Raw genomic sequence first — 23802 nt, 5'->3', positions numbered from 1 at the left:
AAAAGTCAAGAAATCCAGTTACTACACCTAAGCTTTGCCTGCCATTTGATCAGCATCTTAAACAGCAGCATTCCAAATCCCACCAGAGAACTGCCATATCTCAGTGACTCCGCAACGTCTATGGACAACTTCAAGTTGTTAATACTAGAACAAAACACAAGTATTGTTAAGGATAGCTACAAACTAAAAGGCAATGCATAGCCAATAGTGAAGACACAGCCTTTTAAATGGCCATCACGAAGTTAGAAGCTTTATTTGCTATTTCATTGATTTGTTACTCTAGCTTAGTTCTTAGTTACATGTCAATCCCATTCTTCTGTTTCTCTTTTTGTTGGGAATGGACTAAAACATGTTTGAATGGTTTTTTCTCCCCTCAATAAGCTGGATTTTTAATTTTTTTTTTAAGGAAACAACAATTATCTAACCTCTCAAATGCAGAATCTGAAATATCAGTTTGAGTGAGATCCAAATATTCCAAGTTGGGGCAAAGCTCCAAGATCTGTCTAACCTGGAAAATGAAAGGAATACAATCAGTAAAGACAGAAGCCATTAAGGCTGCACACAGTGTCAAGCAACATATGAATTAACATGAACTGAAACTCATTTTCACGACTCAAGCGTTTTAAACTCAAGCACATCAGTTATTAGAGGATGCACAGTCACAGCTATTAAATGCCAGTTTCAAATTACATACCATTTTGCTAGATGCTGCAGAACTGTAGGCCAATACTAATGTCTTCACTGAGGAGCCTACATGCGGGAGGACATTATGAACTAAGCCATGAAGTAAACGCTTTTCCATTTGTGCTATATTAATAGCAAGTGAATCTTCAGCTGCTTCTTCTGCAAAATAAAACCAAAGAGAAAGACTTAAAATAGGCTTTGAGTCATTTGGAATTCACACAGCCATCTTATATCAAACAACCTACCAGGGAACTAAAGAAAGCTTAGCATGGCGTCCGTTTCAGAAAGTACCTTCCATGAAGCTTTTGCTGAATCCTAGCTCAAAGTACTACTTAGACTCCATCTTAAAAAAAAACCTGCTTACCTGCTTGTCTTCCCAACAGTCCTGAAGAGATTAACTCCAGTGGCAAGTAAAAACAGCAAGTTTTAACAAGAAATTATCATGAAAGGACTTGGAGAAACATTTACTATGGATCGTGTGAGGCACAGCTGGGGCAGCTGTTTCTACTGACATGTTTTATCCATTGCAATACTATCTCACAGAACATTTAATATCCTGTGATATAACAGCTTAAGACAAATTTTAAATTAAGCCCAGAATGCAAAATGATTCATCCAAATTTCCTGAAGAGATGAAGCCCAGCTTTTACCTCCTTCTTAACTCCAGACACAACCCTGTAACTCTTCCTCCTGCATTCATGTCTGCTCTCTCCCAGATTTATTCATTCAGCTCATTACAACCAGCTGCTTGCTTCTCTTCCCCCTCCCAAGTCCATTCCTTTTTTTTCTGTGCAGCTAAGAGTCAGGATGAGATGAAAACAAGGAAAAAAATAAATCCTTTCAGGAACCTTAAGTGGTTGCTAGACAGAACTTCCCAAGCTCATTCTTTCTGTATAGGTCTACTTGGCTTACCAAGCATCTCAGTTATACAGATTGCACTTGCCATTATTTTTATGTACTGGTATCAAGTATGACAAAACCTGACTTTAAACTGATTCTACAGAAAAGATTTCATCTGTACATTTATTTCTTATAGTTATATCATCTTCAGGAAAAAAAGAACCTCACCCAAAAAACCACAATTTACCCACCAGACTCATCTATGTCAGCATCTTCATCCCATTCCTGGAATGCACGACTTTCATCTTTTCTGTTTTTCACCCACTCCTCATCAGGTTCCGTCTCCAGATCTGCTGCAGGACCACTATACCAGTCACCTACTCATCCCCCCAATCCCCCCAAAAAAAGAAGGAAAGGGTGGGGAAAAAAAAAAAGTTAAGACAAACTTCTCATGACTGCAGAAAACAGCAACGGTAACTTCTCAGTATACTGTGACATGACCTGAAGATATAAATTAATATTGCATTCATCTGAACTGAAGTGAGACTGAACCTCAAGGCAATTCTTGTTTGATCTACATTTTTAAGCTTCAGAAGATTCTCTGAACAGTTTCAGTACCATTACAGAACTCACAGCCTATTAGGTTATTCTGGGACATGTCTGTTGTCCTCTTTCTTTTAGTAATGACCAATATAAATAACAGAATAAGTGGAATAAATAACAATTACTGAATATTTGGACTCTGAAGGTGCTGGAGTTCTTTCTGGTATATAAATTGTCAACTTTCAGTATAACACTTGATTACAGATATTTCCATTCTCCTCTGAATCTCACAAATAAAGAGTCAACCAGGATGTATTTCATTAGCCTGTTTTCAGGCACTGCACATGACAACTCCAGGACCAAGAAACCCAAGCAGCTATATAATACCTGTCTTTAACATATACGTGACTCAAATCAACAGAAAATCTTTTTTTAGAACATCTGGATGAACATGAGTATCAGCAACAGCTCCATTGTTTTAGCTGGTAGGGGATCCCCTCTCTCCAAGGGATAGTACACAGGCATTCATTTACTTCTAGCTAGGGTATATTTTACTGTTGGGCTTGGTATAAGCAGGCCTGCTGCCTCTCTCAAGTCTAGACATGCTTAAAACAGAAGCATCTAACTCTCCCACATACGGGGGATCCTACTACTCTCAAAGCAAGAGCAACCCCTGTTGAGTGCTACCTAAAAGGAACAATATAGCACCAATGAAATCCAAATTGGTTGTCAATCAGCTGCCAAGCAAAAAACTTTGAGCAGCATTTCTCATCTTTGCTAATCCATCTTTAAAATACATAAAAAGCCTCAGAAGCCCCTACTCTATTGGGGATGGGCAGTTAAAAATTTAACTAAGCCTGTAGCTTTACATTGGGTTCTTTTTCCCCCTCTAGTAGTAAATCCCATTTGATAAGTTTCCACCCACTTTAGAGCACTTCTACACAAACAACTGTAGTGGTAGAGGGTATGTCATGAGACTAACTTCCTGTTTTGCCCAAAACAGGTTTTGGAGTAAGTTATTTTAGGCAGCTGCCAATTATTTTTTCTACATAGCACTGAATTAGAGTAAAACACATTTTGGATGAAAATTTAACAATTTGAACTCTGAAACCTCTCCTCTCCGCTTGCAGCTCAGGGACCAAACTACTCCTTTGAATAAGATTTATCCAACCAAAAAAAAATATTCAGACTCAAAAGTCATTTAACTCCTCTCTGCCTTGTGCAGGTTTTAGAAGCCACAGAGGTCTGGCGAGAAAAAAGGTTTTAGTTTTTAAGTATATCAAAATTTCAATTACATATCCTTAGCTTTCTCTCTTAAAATCTTAAAGGCACATAAAACATAGCTTATTTAACAGCACAGATCATCTCCTTTTTTGTGTGACTACACTGACAAGGCAGCAGCATGAAGCCATGCCATAATCCTGTGATTGTTGAATGCCCACATGAATAGGAACAAAGAGAAATATTTAAAGCTGCAGATACACTCTGATGACTTGTAACTGGCCCTGTTGGAATACTGAGTATTTTGTCTATATGAACACAGAATCATAGGATGGTAGGGGTTGGAAGGGACCTTTAGAGATCATCTAGTCCAACTTCCCTACAGAAGCAGGTTCACCCAGATCAGGTCGCATAGGAACATGTCCAGGCGGGTCTTGAAGACCTCCAAGGAAGGAGACTCCACAGCCCCCCTGGGCAGCCTGTGCCAGGGCTCCCTCACCCTCCTAATGAAAAAGTTTTTTTCTTATGTTTAAGTGGAACTTTTTGTGTTCCAGCTTCATCCCATTACCCCTTGTCCTGTTACCAGCTACTATAGAAAAAAGAGGGATGTCCCAACCTCCTGACACCCACCCTTTAGATATTTATAAATGTTAATAAGATCTCCCCCCAGTCTCCTCTTCTCCAGACTAAACAGCCCCAGTTCCTGCAGCCTTTCCTCATAAGGAAGATGTTCCATTCCCCTGATCATCTTGGTGGCCCTGCGCTGTACTCTCTCCAGAAGTTCCCTGTCCCTCTGTTAGAACTCCATTTGATTTAAACTTCCATTCTGCAGTTATGTGTTTTACTTCTACCCGCTAACCTGATGAAATAAAAATTTTACTCATAGAAGTGTAACAGCAGCGTTTATAATTCAAAAGCCCTTGGATTCTTAAACTATAATTAAGATGGTATATTGGTGAATATACTTGTTGGCATTCATACACACAAACACACCTCAGTAAAACTAATCAACACTCTGTATACAAGAACTACTCATGAGCTACAACCAAAACAGAGAATCTCAAAAACAACTTATAATTTATCCAAGACAGAAGTATGTTTGGGGGACTTTTAACATTTAACCTAGTTGCAGGGCACTGTCCATGCCAGAAGGGGACACTCTTCCAGCACGCTCAGCTGTCAGGTTCAATGTGCATGACAGCCTATACTAAAGCCTTCTCTTCTACAAACTCACAACTACTGATAACTGATATGCTTTCAAAGGAAGAAGTAAATTTCACTTACCTCTGGCCCAGCGAACAGGATAAAGATGCTTCCAGAGAGATCCAGTTTTAGCCAACTGTGACCATTCAGTGCTTACTTGACTACACTGACATAACTCTTGGGGGTTAAGGTAACTGAAAATGGTCAGCATTACTTCAGGAGGAAGATTAGTAATATTTGTGCTGTGCCCTGTTACTTCGGTTTCTGAAATACAGAAAGTGTGTGTTAAGTGAAGTCCAGTCTCCCAGCTTTAAATAATAGTAGTGGAGCTCACATTTTGACAAGGGCAACGAAAAAATAGCATCTGAAAAAACTTTAAATCATTGTTTAGCAAAAATGTTGAAAAAAAAATAGGTATTCCTTTGGCTTTAAAAAGCTTTCACTGTAATAACACCTTCAACAAAAAACAAACAGACAAAAAAAATCAGCCCAATTTTCTGTTTGCCATTTTCTCAACTGGTCTGTTTTTTCCAATCCTGGCCTGCCCCAAGGCTCTGAAAAAGCCCTGGACACAGAAGTAAACTGTTGCCACTCAACCACAGCAAGATGAGCACAGTATTTGCTAAAAATTAAATGCTTTGAAGAAATGCCTTCTGTCACAGATGATATACATATACCTGCTTTGCCACATTCCCAGGAAACAGTACTAGCACACAGCATCTACCAGCTGGGGCCACTCTCATGAAAGCGCTCAGCCTCTTCTTGACTGGGGCACAGCAAGAAGTCCATGCTTAACTCTTTGCAGATGTCTCTTATTTTATTTCTGGCTTTAACTACTAGTATAGACAATTTTAACTTCTGAATGGAAATGAGTCATTCAGGTTATAAAGTAACACTAAATATTAGAGACTAAAATTTAACCACGGTAATGAACATTTCAATGTACAGCAGTAGGAACTATCTCCAATACCTCTCCCTTAATTGACAAAGACAGCCGCAAACTACACAGAATAACAAATTCAATGCTTTGCTCCAGTGGGGGTTTTGTTGTTTACAGAGAACTTTTAATGTCTAGTGAAAAAAACACTGACTTTTCTCAAACTGTTCAGAAATAGCAGGTTTCACAAATTGGTAGGGATTTACTTTTAAAGTTAGGATACAAAGTACAAAAGACAAGCATCAGGTTTCTTTTTTGCAAAGAAGCTTCAGTAGTGAGCATAATGCAAACTTCACCCTGTGATAATCTATTGCTACTTGATGAATCAATATATTTATTTGTACACTTGGCAAGTCACTGCAGGTAAACTACAGAGAACTTCACACTAAAATGTAGTGAAAGCTGCACAGAACTGCAAGCTGTGTTACTGTCTTCCGTTCTTTAAAAATGGATGCAGGACATATACTTCCCCCTCCCTGAAGTCTAGAACCCAACCATTGCAGAATTGCTACTCTCCCAAAGTCACTAATCCAGCTAGATTTAACAGCAAGTAATGCCATAAGGCTAGTTCTCCCACATTCATCTGTTCAGACTCGAAGGTTTCACCTGGAGGGCAGAAAATGACCAGTTCAGTAGTTCAAAGAAGTTAAATTTCATCAAAAAAAATACAATTACATAGTAGTTTTTGAAGTTTTTATAATGAGAGCATCACATCTTTTCAACACCACAAAGCCAGTTCATGAGGGCTTGCTCTGCTTATCAGTCTCACACCCCACTATTACAGTTTCGGTACATTAATTTCCCTTCTTTGGGGCATCAACTATTCTTTGTTAGCGAGGAGTGAAAACTGTAAACAGATACCTTAAGCTGTTTCAACAGCTGTGAAACAAGCCTGAAGTGCAATTTAGTAGTTATCCATTCATAATTAAGTTTCATCAGGAAATGCAGGTACAGAGGAATGCAAATAAAGAGCTGTTTTCAGAACTCAGGTTTCATCTGACCTACTCACACGCTGCATGGGTTCATTCCCTTGCATTACCTCCACACACACAGTTTCGTCCTTTCCGATTCCTGAGAGGCCCAGGAAAGTTAGGTAGTGCAGCTGAGGAAGGCAAGTTGCTTTTAATTTCAAATATCTCTGTTGGGTAACTATTCTGTGTTATTAAACCACAAACAGAAAAGCTTACATAGTGCTCCTGAAAATCAAGAATTAAATGCAGGGTCTGCAAACAGAAAATACAGTTTCAATGGAAGCATGAAATTGCAAGTTAATATCGTTTCTGCCTCTATTAGATCAAATATTATTCAAATAATATAATGGGAGGGAAGGGAGAAGAAGGTTGAGAACAGGTAAACAGTGAAGTACTGTCTACACTACAAACTGCCAAGAAGCCTGTTGCAAACAGTAAAGTTCTGAAGTTTCAAAACTGCTTTGAAGAAATTCCCATTTGATAAAAGCTATTTTATCTGCCCCTACATAACTTTAGGTATATCGCTGGCGTGGCTTTTTAGATTAAAAATTGCAGTTCAAAAACTACTTCAACTTTAATTAGATGCTTCACCTTGATCTGCCTTCTCATCCACAGAATACTTGAAGACCTTCTGAAGCTCTTCTGCTTGATTCCACTTACTAAGACCTCTGAATTCCACAGCCTCCTTCTGTGAGCGGTGTTGTGCAATCACTTTCTTCTTAATATCTTTCAGTTCTTCGTAAGTAAAGTATTCCATCAACATTGGCTGAAAAACCTAAAGCAAAGGAAAAAGTTATAAAAAAAGCTTGGTGCTGATGGGAATAGTTGATAATGGTACACAGACCTACCAACACAGGACTTCCTGTTCCAAATTCTCTCCAAGTAAAACATGTCATACGTGAAGTGAAGCTAAGGACAGGACCATGGAAGTTTTGAGTTCCAACCCTCTGCCTGCGAATGGATCGCTGCCTAGTCTCAGGCAAGCTGTTTAACTGTCTTCCCCAGGAGAAAAGGGAAGTGACTGAAGTTGCTTAAACTATGTAAGTTATCAAGGTACTCACACAGAAGGTGAAGTGGCAAGGAAGAAAAACATACAGAAAAAATTTCTCTAGGACAGACGTCAGAAGATTTCCTCTCTCCAGAAGATTCTTCCCAGTTTTTAGATACCCATAAATCATCAGACTGGCAGTACTAGTCTATGCTTCAAATATAGGTCAGAGGCTGCTTGGGAGTGTCAGTTTGAGTCATGAAGCACTGGTTTACAGGACTTGTCTTCTTCCTTTAAAGTTTTTCTAGAAATCTCCTTAAATAACTGTAAACAAATCCCAGCCCCGGTGGACTTTTGTTATCAATTTTTTGAAGGACTAGAATTTCATCATAAATTTTCAGTATCTCCAGTTTTGCAGAATGTCTCACTTTGCAGCCATAGAACAACAACGCTACAGTACTGAATGCAAACTGGCATAGCAATAAATCCAGAGAATTGTAGGGAAAAAATAAGGCCTCCAAGACCTTTGTCACTACTCAGTCATTCCAAACTCCAAGGAATCCGAGGAAAATATTTACCTACCTCCTCTTCCTCTTTCATATGAGGAAGGAAATCCCTGGTAAAGGCTTCCAATCTCTCTTTCAGCTGTTTCGCATAGTTTAGCTGTTCATATTCATTCTGGCAAGAAAGTAAAGATTTAACTATTAGCTAATCTTGTCCCTTAATTCAAGGACTGAATAAACCAGTGTTTTTAAGTAAAGCCCATTATGTCTTCCCTGTGCAAGCAGCATGTTTGCTTTACTGCATGGTAATAATGTGTTCACTTATAAAGTTTCATGACAAGCTGACAGTCTGTACTGGCCTGTTACGGGGCAGAACAAAGTACTCCCTTCCTGCCTGAAGCCAATTTATTTTATTATCAGATATTAAATTGTATAAACCCATTTTTACTTTGGAACAAAGAGTGAAGTCTGACAATCCACACTCGCACCCAAAGTTCAAAGCAGTTTCAGACTGATCTACGTATTTGCATGTTTGGCATAAGAATTATTCTAGGATACAGCAGGTCTACACCTTTTAACTGCATACATTTTCCATTAGTTATTCTACAATACTAGCTTCCAAATTATAATCAGAATTTGTAGTCAACATGCTCTATAGGTATTTACTTTGGAAATGGAACAAATAAAGATGAAAATTACTTGTAAATGTTAAAGTTAGAACAACTTCATCTACCAATGTGTTAGTTTGTTCTCTGTGCCAGTAACAAGAAGCTTGTTCTGAAAGCTGAACAGTAATTGCAACATGCTGAAGTTCCTCAGAGCTCTTACAGTAAATGATGTAAGTTTTTCAAACTTCCACAACATCAAGAAACCCTATTACAGGAAAAAAAAAAAAGCTACTACTTTAATTTAAACTAACCATACACTCCATAGAAGTGAAAGTTATCGTGTTGGGTGGAAAACTGTCTGGATGGCTGGGCCCAGAGAGTGGTGGGGAAACGGAGGTAAATTCAGATGGTGGCTAGTCACCATTGGTGTTCTCCAGGGACCAGTGCTGGGGCCTGTTCTGCTTAATGTCTTTATCCATGATCTGGATGAGGGGCTTGAGTGCATCCTCAGTAAATTTGCTGATGAGACCAAGCTGGGTGGGAGTGCAGACCTGCTTGAGGCCAGGAAGGCCCTTCAGAGGGACGTGGACAGACTGGAGTGATGGGCTGAGGCCAATTGTATGAGGTTCAACAAGGCCAAGCGCCAGGTCCTGCACTTGTGCCACAACAACCCCAGGCAACGCTACAGGCTTGGGGCAGAGTGGCTGGAAAGCTGCCAGGTAGAAGAGGACCTGGGGTTATTAATCAACAGTCAGCTGAACATGAGCCAGCAGTGGGCCCAGGTGGCCAAGGAGGCCAATGGCATCCTGACTTGTATCAGAAACAGTGTGACCAACAGGACCAGGGAAGTGATTGTCCCCCTGTACTTGGTGCTGGTGAGGCCATGCCTTGAATACCGTGTCCAGTTCTGGGCCCTGCACTACAAGAAGGACATTGAGGTGCTGGAGCATGTCCAGAGATGGGCAAGGAAGCTGGTGAAGGGTCTGGAGAACAAGTCTGATGAGGAGCAGCTGAGGGAGCTGGGGATGTTTAGCCTGGAGAAGAGGAGGCTGAGGGGAGACATGATCACTCTCTACAGCTACCTAAAAGGAGGCTGTAGCGAGGTGGGGCTCAGTCTCTTCTCCCAATTGACATGACAAGAGGAAATGGGCTCAAGTTGTGCCAGAGAAGTTTTAGATCAGATATTGGGAAGAACTTCTTCACTGAGAGAGTTGTAGACACTGGCACAGGCTGCTCAGGGAGGTGGTAGAGTCACCATCTCTGGAGGTATTTAAAAGAGGCATAGATGAGGTGCTAAGGGACATGGTTTAGTGATGGGCTTGGCAGTGTGAGGTTAGTGGTTGGATTCACTCTTAAAGTTCTTTTCCAACCAAAATGATTCTGTGATCTAAAGAGAGCTACAGAAGTCTGGTCTTCCACACTTGTGATACTACCATCCTATCAGATAAGATATATCTCAAGGCTAAATATTAAGTTTCCCCTCTCCTTCCCCTTCCTTAATTTTCCAATTCATTAATGGAAACAAGACACAATTTTAAGGTTTTATATGCACAGAGAAAAAATATATTTGCAGGATTCCCTGAAAATTCTGTCAAAAAACAATCTTACATAGTAAAATGGAATGAATCAACTGTATATTATTTTGTTTACTGAAAACATAGCCACGTATATTAGAGATGGAATATGGCTTTTCAAATTATTACTGGAGACTACAGTTCTCAAGAGTGCAGGAAGGGCGAATCAATTTGATACCACGAAGACACAGCAGAATTCAAGTCAGGTTCTACTGGAGTAGAATTTAACAACTTTAAGTCAAGAAAAAGCCAGCTGGAGAAATAACATTTAGAGTTTCTTGAGGGCTGGAACATTAACAGCATTACTGAGCAACAAATTACTGGAAGGAGACATGACTCACCACTAGAGGAAAACAATGGGTTTTTTTTCCCCCCTCTTTTAAAGTCCCACAATCATCTGCATTTGTGACAATACAACAGTGCTATGTGCCACAAAAAAAAAAGACACTCAGAGTTTCCTAACAAATTAATAAAAAACATTCTATTTTGATCAATTAGCAGAGCAGTCTTCATATTCGAAACTTCCACTTTGTCTTTTCAAAACACCTCCAATTATGCACTGCTGGAAATTCAGTGACTCTGATGAATGGCAAAATCATTTGTGTTTTGGACTGCAAAGTTTTCATTACTGTATCAAGAAAGCACAAACATTTCTTCTTCCTCCTTAGTCTATTTGTAGAAAGCATTAACAAAAGTTGAGGCAAACTAATAGGTAATCACTGCACATTTTCCTTCGTACACAAGTCCTTCCTATAGTCTACTTACCTTTACATTCTTTAACCCTTTCTCAAAGAGGCTAAGCATCTCTGAGAGTTTGTTGTCCGAGTGGACATTGTACACTGTCCGGCTACGTTGCTGAAGTAAACCAATGATACACTCATTTTCAATCTGCTCATGCATTTTAAATTCCTTGAACGTGGCATAAAGAGATTGCAGAAGAGCCCGAAAATCATTGTTGTTGGAGAAGTTGGTCTTGGAAAGCTAGAAGAAAGAAAAGTTCATTAAAAAAATAAAGGTCAAGTTAAATTCTTAGAACAGATATCAGCTCTGGTTACTTGTTGTTTCAATTACTTGCAATGTAAGAGCCAAAACCTTCAGTTTTATACAGAAAACTAGCAGAAATTAAAATTGAATTTGCAATCTGAGGAACTTGTTTCAAAGATATAAAGAATTAGAGTAATGAATGCTCTTAATTTCAATCTTCATGCACAAGAGCTAAAAATCAAAGATCCAAGTGCATAGACAGGAATACACAAACCAGTCTTCTATTTGAATAGTAACTTTCCCATAATTTATCTGATGCATTCAAATATAATTTAATAAAACTTCTTCCAGAAGTGGGCAGAATTAATTTTGGCACTTGAATATTACAGATTAACAAACATTCGTATAATATCCCTATTAATATCAGTTTTGAAATGACTAACAAACTTCACAGTTGTTTTAACTTCCATCACTGACTCGCCCTTTAATTTTTATTTGTAACAGGAACTGACACAATTTCTGTATAAACCCCTCAAACTTGTTTTAAAACTTTCAAAAAGTCATTATGCATGGTCATTTCACGTAGACGTCTGCTCTCACAGCTCACTGAAACAGCCATTCACGCTCGGATTCTGTCAGCTCCCCAAACTAACTTAACAGAGCAGTTTTACTTCAGTGCTGTGCTTTGTGAATGAGGTTTAAGTAAACTAAGGGATTTAATGGCACAGTTCTCCCATTTCCAGTGATAACTACGTAACTGCATTTCCCATTACAGGCTCTCAAGAAAAAAACAAATAGAGCTATGGATTTTAGAAATATTTCAAAGAACTAACTATAAATACACTAGTTTAACAAAGCATAATATATGCAACAATGCACACCTTAAAAGAAGCATGTTACATCCAATCAGAGGAGTTCTGAAGGCAACTGCCTCATCCCACATGAATAGGCAGAGCTCAAGAAAACAGGAAAGTACTATGATATCAAAGTAAGATCGTCCTTGAGAGAGCAATATGGTTCTAGCATTAGCTGTAAGAAGCTATTAAAATCAAAGTTGTATTTAAGCAACATAAACCAACCTTGTGAAACACCAAGATAAACAAATGCAGAAAGATTTCCTGGCTGAAACCTATGCAATCTCTTCAGTCAAGCAGGCAGGAAAGGCTTAGCCACTTTCCCAGACCTACATTTTAGTTCATTCTAAGAAGCCACTATGCCAGGCTCCCGAGCCTACCTTTAGGGATGTATTATCCACATAGAATGCTGAGTTCTATCAAGTGAATACAAATGATACTAGCTGTTCAAAAAGGTTTCCAACAGACCAAGAAATTAAGACAGCACATTCTAAGTAGCTCAGTTGCACCATTTTTACATATATACAGTCACCATTAGCAACAATAAGTTTTAAAACTGCATTTTCCTGGTGAACATAGACAAACAGTATTTATTTCCGTTCCTAAGTTTTGTTTCACGTGCAGCTTCAAGAACCATGGCCTACAGCAGTGTGCAAGAGCAGGCATTCTAAAAATAAAAATACTATAATTTAATTAAGAAAAGAAGCCAGTGGAAATAGTCACAAGTGGTTTAGTTTACAAAGATTCTGGAATTTAAAGGCTTTACTAGGAAGAGAAACCTGTGATGTATGTTCATCTGTAATATTTGCGTACATCAAAAACAAACAGAAACTGAGATATCTAAAACTTTTATCATTTAAAAAGACCCGTATGTACTTATTCATTCTGACACTGCATTGCCACTTCCCGGCAACCACTAGCAATGCAATGAAACACACTGGATGTCTGCCAGGTACTTACGCAACTCCAAGCCAGTTGTGCGCACTGTACCTTACATGCTGGACATATGAGCAAAATGACTGCCATTACAAGAAAACAAATTTTCTTAGCTTCAGCAGAGCTAGAAAATCAGGCAAAGTTAAGAATTAAGGGTTTTTTTTCCCCCCAGTATCTTTTAAACCAACTACTGACAGGTCAGAAAAAAAATCCATATGTTTGTGATGCACTGTGTCAGGATCTGAGGCATGCATTGTTACATACATATCTCAAACAGGAAAGATCTTGGCTCCAAGGATCATTTTTATCCTAAGCTAAGCTCAGAGAATGCAATATACAGAGAGCATGGTACTGGAAGAAACTAAAGGCTAGACACTTTTCACACTGAAAAGCGTAAGCGTGAACAAATGCAGGAGATGAGTGCAGAAATACTTCTTCAGAATAGCCTCCTTACTTCTCTGGCCATTTGTGATTCAATCATGGTGAAGTTCAGTTTCTAATGTAGCATTTATCTTCACTAAGGACTGTCTCAAAATTGTTCATTCTATCTGTAAGGATCCACAATACCTGAAGTTGGTCCCCAAAGACCCTTTCCCCCAAAATGCCTGGCACTTCGATTGATGTAAAAAAGTAAACAAGGCTGTAGTGTGCAACAGGAAAGTTAGACAGAACTACTGAATTTTGCTGTTGGGCTTTTTTTTAAAGTTACAAAATTAGTTTTGATACAAAATATCGTCTTCTCATCCTCCTGACTCCTCTTTTCAGGACTCAAAACTTTCTGTTGCACCTACCTGTAACCCACAAATAAAAAAACCCTTTTGTGCATGCAATTTCAGAATTCCCGCCACAAATGTATTGTTACAGAAGCCACTGTTACATGAAACACATCCATATTCACCTCAGCTATTGAGGCTTCCAGCAGATATCCAAGAGATTAGGAATTACAGAGAGGATATTGAAGTTTAATGACTGTACTTGAATCAGAAATTAGTACATTAAAAAGGTCAGCCAAAACTGAGAAAAACTGGCCTTTTTGAGGACAGGTAGCCTAGCAACAAAGTCACTCAGTCAGATCTGTAATTTCATTACCAGCACCAATGAAGTCTTATGACAGGGGACCAAGACAGCAGCTGCTCCATTCCCAGGTCCACTTCTCACATGCTCTACACAAGGAAAACTAGTGCAGGAGTTCAGCAGTGCAAAAAAGAAAACCTCAGCCGCCCCAGAACTGGGGCAGAGAAAACCAGGAGAATGGAAGGGGGAGGAAATGGATTGTATTAAAAGGTACTTGCTGACTGATCAAAAATATACAAAGCAGGGTGCATGTGTGATCCCCAAGCAGGTTCAAAACACACCACACTAAACACCTGTAGCTGTGACAATCAGTTAAGAGATACCTGGGAGATTTCTGGACTTTTGAGGACATTACATTTAAACAATTGTAAGTTACAGCAAAACTCTCTGTGTGTTTGGAATGTAAACTCTAATTGAGGAGCAGTACCACAACAGAAACAGTCCTGGTGCTTCCTGAAGCCTCAAGAAATTTAAGAATTAATAAAAACCAAAAAGCATGAGCAACAGGCTAAACAAAAGTTGCATTGCAAATTCAGTCTGAAATACTCCAGAGGCTTTTGGCTGATGCAATACTTTAGAAGCAGCCAGGAGCTGTGAAATTCAGTATTAAACCCTTATTTAAGAAAAAACAAACAAAAAAAACCCAGTTAATATGTTGGGGTGGTTTCTTACTTCATGTAAGCTTGGGAAGACACATCAATAATCTAGGGGCCAGCAGTGAATTAGAGCATGAGGTGACAAAATGTATCAAATCTATTCCAAGTAACAGCATGACAAGGACTGCTGTGCTGTTCTGAAGTTCTTTGTACTTTATTGTTCAAATTAAGGGAGTTGCAGCAGACAATATTCAAAATCAAGACTGAAATAAAAAGCAGAAATACTCATTTTTCATCAGTGTTGAAAGCAACGTGTTAACTAGCATTAAGATTATTAAGAAGGGATGGAAGGACGATTACAGGCCTGTCAGTTTGACTTCAGAGCCTGGGAAGCTGATGGAATGATCATCCTAAGTTCTATTATGAAGCACGTGCAGGACAACCAGATGACCAGGCACAGTCAGCATGGGTTTATGAAGGGCAAGTCCTGTTTAACAAACCTGATCTCCTTCTATAACAGGGTGACTCTTGTTGAATGAAGGAAAGGCTGTGGATGTTGTCTACCTTGACTTTAGTGAGGCATTTGACACTGTTTCCCACAGCATTGTCTTAGGGAAATTGTCTGTTCTTGGCTTGGATGGGCACACACTTTCCTGGGTGAAAAAATGGTTAGATGGTCTAGTCCAAAGAGTCATGGTTAATGGACTTAAATCCAGTTGGTGGCCGGTCACTAGTGGTGTCCCCCGAGGGCTCAGTACTGGGGCCACTCCTGTTTAACGTCTTTATTCTAGATTAAGGGATCGAGTGCACCCTTAGTAAGTTTACAGATGACACCAAGCTGGGTGAACGTGTCGATCTGCTTCAGGGCAGGGAAGCTTTACAGAGAGATCTAGACAGGCTAGATGGCTGGGCCAAGGCCAATGCCATGAGCTTCAATAAGGCCAAGGGCTGGGTCCTGCACTTGGGCCACAGCAACCCCCAGCAGCGCTACTGGCTTGGGGAGGAGTGGCTGGAAACCTGCCAGGCAGAGAGGGACCTGGCAGTGTTGGTCGACAACCAGCGAGGCAGGAGTCGGTCTGTTCTCCCTAGTCACACACAACAGAACAAGAGAAAATGGCCTCAAATTGCACTACGGGAGGTTCAGGCTGGATAGGAGGAGGCATTTCTTCACTGAAAGGGTTATCAGGCATTGGAACGGGCTGCCCAGGAAGGTGATGGAGTCACTGTCCCTGGAGGTGTTTAAGAGACAGATGGATGTTGCACTTAGGGAAAAGATCTAGTGGTTGACAGGGCTGGGACAAAGGCTGGACTTGAGGATATTAAAGGTCTCTTCCAGCTGAAATGATTCTATGATTTTAAGAAGCAGATCTTGCAATTTTTCTGCCATTAGTTCAAGAACAGGCAATACCTTCCTTTGCAGAAAAAAAACTCTGAATTAAGAAATCACCTGATGGACATAATTTCTTAAATCTCAAATTATGCAACTACAGAAGAGTTATGCTTGAAAAAAAAAAAATCTCTGTAGCGCAGACAATAATATAGCAGAGTTTCAGGCAACTGCCCAACTCCACAGAGCCATTAACAAAGTTAAGATGAACGAAGAGAAATGTAGCGAACAAACATCCTCAAACATCCTTCCTTACTGTAAGCTATTATTTAATTTTTGTGCTTCAAGAACAAGTGACAATACTGGCAAGATAAACAGTAACTGCTATTTATACTGTTTCATGTTCATGACATTCAACTGAAGGTAACTAACTCTACATTCAACTCTTACATCTTTTGTGGCTTTAGTGCTTTCATTAAAACATTAAACTTTGTCAGAGGTACACAGATATTTTTATCCACAATGTTGTAGATAAATAAGAAAACTCGAAGAGTGTTAATTAAACCACCAATCTAAACACAGTATTTATTTGGTTTCTGGAAGTGTTTTACGTATGTGCCAATACAGAAAGTTGTCTTCTTAGAAGAAGAAAATTAATGTTCCAGACATGTTAGTTATAATGAGCAAACTGAAAGTTATTTCCTATTATCTATGCCAAAAATATATTTAATGAGTGGAAAAAGTTTGCTTCTTCCATAAAAATATCCAAGAATACTATTAACTGGCAAGGAGAAAGTAGCAAAGAGAAATAAAGAAAATAAGAGAACAAAAACTTGTTTTTCTATTCTGCACAAAGATTTCACAAACTTAAAACTAAATACTTACTCAAGCTCAAAGAAGTTAAAAGTGGCTACAAATTCACAATCTGATTTCAAACAAAGCGCCCACAAGTGCTGAGAGAGCTGTCTGATGTTACTAAGCCACTCTCCGTTATTTTCAAATGATCATGGAGAACTGGTGAGGTGCCTGAGAACTGGAGAAAGCCCAATGTCAGTGCAGTTTTCAAAAAAGCAAGGACAACACAGGAAACTACAGGCCGGTCAGTCTCACTTCCATCCCTGGAAAGGTGATGGAACAACACATCCTGGATGTCATCTCTAAACACATAAAGGAAAATATGGTTATCAGGGAGGGTGAACATGGATTCACCAAGGGAAAATCTCACTTGACCAACCTGATAGCCTTCTATGAGTGCATAACTGGCTGGCTAGATAAGGGAAGAGCAGTGGATGTCATCTATCTTGACTTCAGCAAGGCTTTTGACACTGTCTCCCGTAACATCCTCATCAGAAAGCTCAGGCAGCGTAGCCTGGATGAGTGGACAGTGAGGTGGATCGAGAGCTGGCTGAATGACAGAGTCCACAGGGTGGTGAACAATGGCACAGAATCGAGTTGGAGGCCTGTGGCCAGTGGAGTTCCACAGGGATCGGTTCTGGGACCAGTCTTGTTCAATATTTTCATCAACAACCTGGATGAGGGGACAGAGTGTACACTCAACAAGCTGGCTGATGACACCAAACTGGGAGGACTGGCTGACTCCCCAGAAGGCTGTGCTGCCATTCAGCAGGTTCTCGACTGGCTTGAGAGTTGGGCAGAGAGGAATCTCATGAGGTTCAACAAGGACAAGTGCAGAGTCCTGCATCTGGGAAGGAACAATCCCATGCACCAGTACAGGCTGGGATGGACCTGCTGGAGAGCAGCTCTGCAGAGAGAGACCTGGAAGTGCTGGTTGATAATAAACTGAACATGACCCAGCAATGTGCCCTTGTGGCCAAGAAGTCCAATGCCATTCTGCCATACATCAAGAGAAGTGTCGCCAGCAGGTCAAGGGAAGTTCTCCTGCCCTGATGAGGCCTCATCTGCAGCACTGTGTCCAGTTTTGGCCTCCCCAGCTCAGAGGGACAGGGAATTTCTGGAGAGTCCAGCATAGGGCCACCAAAATGATCAGGGGCATCTTCCTTATGAGGAAAGGCTGTGGGAACTGGGACTTTTCAGCCTGTATAAGACTGAACAGGGATCTAATTAATACTTAAAAGTATTTAAAAGGTGTATGACAAGAGGATGAGGCAACACTTTTTTCTGTAGTGTCCAGTGACAGAACAAGGTGTAATGGAAAGAAGCTGGAACATAAAAAGTTCCACTTAAAGATAGGAAAAACTTCATTGTACAAGAGGGTGGAGTCCTGGCACAGGCTGCCCAGGGAGGGTGTGGAGTCTCCTTCTCTGGAGGTTTTCAAAACTGGCCTGCACACGTTCCTGTGTGACCTGATCTAGGTGGACCTCCTTTAGCAGGGGGGGTAGGACTAGATGGTCCCTTCCAATCCCTACCATTCTGTGATGGTGTGATTCTCCCCCATCAGCACCTGTAACTTCTGAAAAACCATTATTGCTAAAAATTTAATCTGGAATCTAAACAAAAATGAAGGTAATTTTTCTTTTATATAAAAACTACAATTTTTGACAGGTGATTCCTATATGTTCTGATTTACTTGTGCAACCACTGTGCTCACTAAGACCTATATAAGTAGTTGATTGCCACTGGAGGAGAAATACAGTATTCCTGAAGATCAGTGCAAACTAGATCCCTATCACTAGTTAACTCAGAATTGAAACTCACTTAAAACCAGTTAAATATTCTTCACTATGGAGTTGACAAATCACTTTTATTAAAAAAAAATCCAAACAATTTTAGAAGTGAATAGCACCAGGGGAAAAAAAAAGCAGCAGCATAGCATTACTAGTTGGCTGCAACTTTTCACTCTTACATTTTTAGGTATTATCACCTCACATAGGCAATAGCACTAAAAAGGAAAGGAATCTGCACTCTGCAGAGATATTATCTCAGTTTTATGAGCAAGAAAATGGAGTGACAAAGACCACAACAAGGTGTGCCTGTGCCAATACCATGAGCATGTGGTTTCATGTTATACTTAATCTGCTGTAAATTATAGGGTAGGTATGAAGGAGGAAACACCCAGAAGCAGAAGCCTTACTCCTGCTCCCAGCCATACATTCCTACTGCTTCCCTGGATTACGCTCTATAGCTATTATACAGCTGCAAGATGAACCCATTTAGTGTACTGACCAGTAAGAAGTTGTGCCTTCTTAGTGGGTTCATTTTTCGCTCCGTCATTGCTCTAGTCAGACAGCTAGCCTGCAGTGACACCCAGTTACATGTAACGTCTTAGGAATCCAGAACGTTTGGTTCATATTGGAAGAACTATAGTGCTGAGATAGCCTAGCAAAAAGGATGACTGTCCTCAGTGCCACCTGCTCCTTGGCTCATTCTTTATGCAGAGGTATGCGAGGTGAACAGTAAGAGAATTAGCTAAACTACTTCACACTCCAGCTGTTCAGATGTATGAAGCCTTAAATCAGAAGAGCAATACAGGTTTTCTACCCTGCGTGCTTTTCTTGGCTGTGGGTCAACCCAAAATAATGATACGTAAAGGTGGGCAGGATAGGATCTGGCATTAACTCAAAAAGAAATCCAAAACTTTCAAATGCCTATCTGTTATTTTTTCCTATGTAATCTCATCAGTTGTTTTTCAGCTTGTCTAAAAAAGTTGAAATAGCCTTTCAAGGAAAAAAATCAAACAACAAAAAAATCCACAAACACCAAATCCCAAGCAATAAATGCTATATTAAATCAAAGATCAAGGCAGAAAAAATTATTTTGTTTTTCAAAGAGTGCAGGCAACTGAGCAGGTAAAATCTTGTACTCTCTGTATTTTGAAAGGCTAAGGTCAAGCTGATAAATGCCAACTCTAAGAGAATAGTGTGGGTGGAAACAAAGACCTGTATTTTCATTTTTATTGAGGTCTCTCGTGTCATTCACATGCACTACATATACAGTCAGTTTTGTCTAATGAAACCTGCAGATCAGTGTTTGGATCACGACAGGCTTTTCACAAAGAGATAGAAGTAAAAATATTGAGTGACTGCACCAAGTTTTTCAGTGATGCGACTACTACAAGCGTTCAGATCCTTTTGGGAAGCAGCAGAAAAGTACAGCTCAAGAAGCACTGGTATATTTAGCTAAGCCTCCTTCATAAGTCTAGCAGGGGTGAAGAGACAGAGGCTGCAGAGGGAGTCAGGTCTCACCAGGTCTGCAGAGATGAAGCCTCCAAAAAAATTGAAGAAAAATCTAGTAAGGATATGAAATACAAAAGCCTTAAATCAGAGCACGATGAACATCTGCAGTGGTGCTGTTACGAAGATATCTGTGTCAAACCATCTCTCATACGTGTTCCAGACACCAAAGAAGACTTCTTTGCTGTGTTTCCTTGCAGAGACAGGTCCTGTTAAGATGTAGCTTTTTGGCCTTCTGTCAGGACATATCTGAATTAACAGCAGCCTCAAGGCTCCTCTCCACTCCCCCACTGCAGTAACTCACAAACTACAAACATCACCAAAAAATGCCTTTGTCCCTCAGCATCAGTCTCACTGCAATTTCCCCACTCCAGCTTAACCCATCGTGGGCACTAACTGCAAAAACAAATAGAAAGTCAAGTCTCTCAAGAATTACAACTTATACTCTATTTAATCAGTTAAAGAACATCCTAAGATAGCTGTATAAACCCTGTATAAACACTGATACACACTTCCTAGCTTTTTACAAGGCAGCCATCTTTTTTTTTTTTGTGCCACAGAGTAGGAGAGAATAAATTGTTGTTGCTTAAAGCAGAGAAGGGCAAAGGTGGGTTATTATTGCTCTCCAGAACAGGCTGGAAGACAGGACAAAAGATCAGAGCAACAGGGAAAGGGTGAAGAGAACACTTTATTTCCTACAATTCAAGGACAAAAATAGGTGCTAAGCAACTACTTGGGGAAAAAAAAAAAAAAGCTGCTACTGTGTCTGGCATAAGAAAGCACCCTCGGGTTTTCTTATGCAAAAATGAGAGACAAAAGGGTGAAGCATCCAGTACGTAAGAAAAAATAGGTCTTTCACTAGACAAAAAAAAAATTATATATATATATATATATATATATATATAAATGGTAAGAGGGTTGCAACAAGAGCTGAAAGTGACCTGAAAAAAAGGTGAGAAATTGCTGTGCAGGTCTGAAGAGCCTCATTTAAGCACAAAAAGTGTTTTATCACTGTTGTTCCCCATTTCAGACTTCCTTTGGCATTTTTAATGCATTTGCTTTAAAATGCAGATATATAAAACCCACTGTCATTTCCAGATTCACCTCCAGAATATTCTTCTGCATGAAAAATTAATTCAATGCTGTCATTTCCCAATAGGTATAGCACGAAGTTACTGAAGCAAGAAGTTCAGCATCCAGAAGCTAAGATGGAAGGACAAGTGGTAGAATCTCTGAGGAAACAGCCAAAAGCATGGACAGTAAATTGCTCACCTATCTCTGGATGTTAACAAGGTTTCATTTCCATCTATTGAGAAGGATGGAAATTCCTCCCATAGTCTGCCTGCAGTGTAGCCCATCCTTTGTAGATTTATTAACTCTAAGTATCCTAAATAGCTGTTTATTCATTCTAAACATAGGCAAAGGCAAGTGCACAATGCTACAGAATGTTCATTGGTAATAATGAAATACTATGAATTTCTAAATCAACACACACATATTTGAAGCAGTAGTAGAAAACTGACGGCAGTGTACCAAAATATTGAAAAGGGATTTCAAACGTAGAATGAAAGTCTTACCAATATGTATTAACTAGAAACAAAAAGGGATTTATCTTCCTTAAACACTCATATTCTGTTCTTAAGGGCATCAAGCACAAATATACTTGACTTTGAAATAGAAAGTCAGAATGCTGATAGCCTGGTTAGTCTTTCAGATTTCAGCCCTACCACAACGCCCCCCCCCCCCCCCCCCCCCCCCCCCGTGCTGCCACAAAAAATGTATTCATAAGGTGGTCCTGTAACTACCTGCCCAATGCTTTACAACATCAGTTCAACTTCATTCACTCCTAAAACGGTTCAACTGCAATACTCTTATTGTAGGAACATCATAAATTTAACACAAGAAAACAATTTATTTTCATAATCAGAGGCCAGAGCTTGAAAAGAGGAGAAACAACTGAAGAGCAATAAAAGGCTATTGAAATAGACACAAAGGTTAGAGAGAAATTAAGTTATCAGGAGAGGATCTATTTGGCTATATGGAAGTTTTGAAAAGGATCCTACAAAATAGCCAAGAACTTACCACTGCAAGTAAGAAGAACAGAACAGCATTAGAGTTCAAACAAGGAGGGAAGAGGACAGAAAACTCGAAAAAATTTATCTACGTATACTTAGATAAAAGAGGAATTAGGATACATTAACTCATCTATTTAACATGAAAGGCAGAGATGATCAGCAAAATTAAATGTCTTCTTTGTTCAAATCTTCATAAGAAAATTAATTAGCAAAATATTTAGGGCAATTAATTTTTAACAAGTAGTCAGAAAGTGTAGGCTAGAAAAGTAAAATACTAGTTAAATATTTATACAAGTTGGGTGCATTCAAGTCTGCAGAACATGACAAAATTGATCCACATTTCCTGGAAGAACTAGCCAAAGTAATTATTGAATCATGTGAAATAACTGCAGAGATATTTTGTTGAAAGGTGAGATCGCAGAAGACTGAAGTCAGGCAAGCAGGAGGACCTTAAATGTTTCCAATAAACACCCAAAGGTTTCACAACAAAGCTGAGCTATTAAAGCAGCCATTTACTTCTGCAATGGTTAGTGCTGTTCCCTCCTCCCATACTATCAGCCTGGTTCTGGAGCTTGTTTGACCTCTTAGTGAGACAGTTTTACTGAATCACCTTTTGTTTCAGTGCACTAGATTAACTAGCTGCTCATCAAGGGGCCAGACAAGCACAGAGGGTGTCGTTGACGGTTAACTCTTTCAGGTTAACACCATTCAGTCACAGTATGAAATCTCAAGTTTTTTTTGAGAGGCAGAAAGATAGATATGAGAACAAATCGTCTACCACTAGTAACTGCATTACAGCATTTAGAGCAGGACTGTTTTTTCCCATTCCTTCTCCTAAATTAGACTAAATTTGCATCTATAACATGGATTTGAATACACATTCTTCAGCTACAGTAACTCCACAAGACAGCAGGAAGTTTAAAATCCCATACAGCAATACCAGGTATCTTGTGTCTGCCCAGACAAAATTTAAATACAGTATATATCTCGATGGGAGTTTGCTACTTGAGGAGCCCTGATCTTGACTCTAATGAGCTAACAAATTGGTCAGCACAGATTTCCTTAGAAAAAAAAAAAGGGGATCTGATTTCCTTCTCTTAAGATAACAAAACTGCATAAGAGGAAGACAATATATATTACACATTGCTTTACAGCAAACTAATAGAGTCTAAAAGAAATCGCAGGGTAGCTCAAGAACGTGCAAAGAGTGCTCTGGAGCTGTAGTCCACAATGTTTTCAATACATCATCAGTTGAAATCTGTGCTGCCTCACAACAGATAGGATACTTTTGGCCATGGCTGGGAATGCAGGAAAGCTGGTAATACACGAGTGGCATGTTCATGGCATCACAGAATGATAAGGGTTGGAAGGGATCTCTAGAGATCATCTAGTATAACTCCCCTGCTAAAGAAGGTCCACCTAGATCAGGTCACATAGGAACACGTTCAGGTGGGTTCTAAAAACCTCCAGAGAACAAAACTCCCCAACCTCCCTGGGCAGTCTGTGCCAGGGCTCCCTCACCCTCACAGTAAAGAAGTTCTTTCTTATGTTTAAATGGAACTTCTTGTGTTCCAGCTTATGCCTGTTACCCCTTATTCTGCCACTGAAGGCAACAACAACAAAAAAAAGCTTCCCCTTCCTCTTGACTTACATCTTTTAAATACTTTGTTATTGAGATCCCTCCTTAGTCTTCTCTAGGCTAAACATCCCCAGTTCCCATTGCCTTTGGTCAT

The 23802-nt window shown here is 39.7% G+C and overlaps 1 protein-coding gene across 2 annotated transcripts in view; it reads right to left on the bottom strand.

The window, feature by feature from the left end:
- The window catches only part of FBXL5 (F-box and leucine rich repeat protein 5), a 39892-nt gene that overhangs the window by 12900 nt on the left and 3190 nt on the right, over positions 1–23802 (bottom strand). Inside the window, exons 2-8 of one of the 2 annotated variants that reach the window (XM_061991812.1) lie at positions 10838–11053; positions 7970–8065; positions 6991–7174; positions 4573–4755; positions 1776–1901; positions 695–843; positions 426–508 (exon numbers count right to left, since the gene is read on the bottom strand). In XM_061991812.1, the coding sequence (XP_061847796.1) occupies positions 426–508; positions 695–843; positions 1776–1901; positions 4573–4755; positions 6991–7174; positions 7970–8065; positions 10838–11053 (1037 nt within the window). Of the gene's footprint in view, positions 1–425; positions 509–694; positions 844–1775; positions 1902–4572; positions 4756–6990; positions 7175–7247; positions 7338–7969; positions 8066–10837; positions 11054–23802 lie in introns of those variants that run through there. The other variant, XM_061991813.1, reaches the window with a different exon arrangement.

Source organism: Colius striatus, chromosome 3 (assembly GCF_028858725.1).
Source record: "Colius striatus isolate bColStr4 chromosome 3, bColStr4.1.hap1, whole genome shotgun sequence".
Classification (NCBI taxonomy): domain Eukaryota; kingdom Metazoa; phylum Chordata; class Aves; order Coliiformes; family Coliidae; genus Colius; species Colius striatus.
This window is presented reverse-complemented; position numbering and strand designations above follow the sequence as displayed.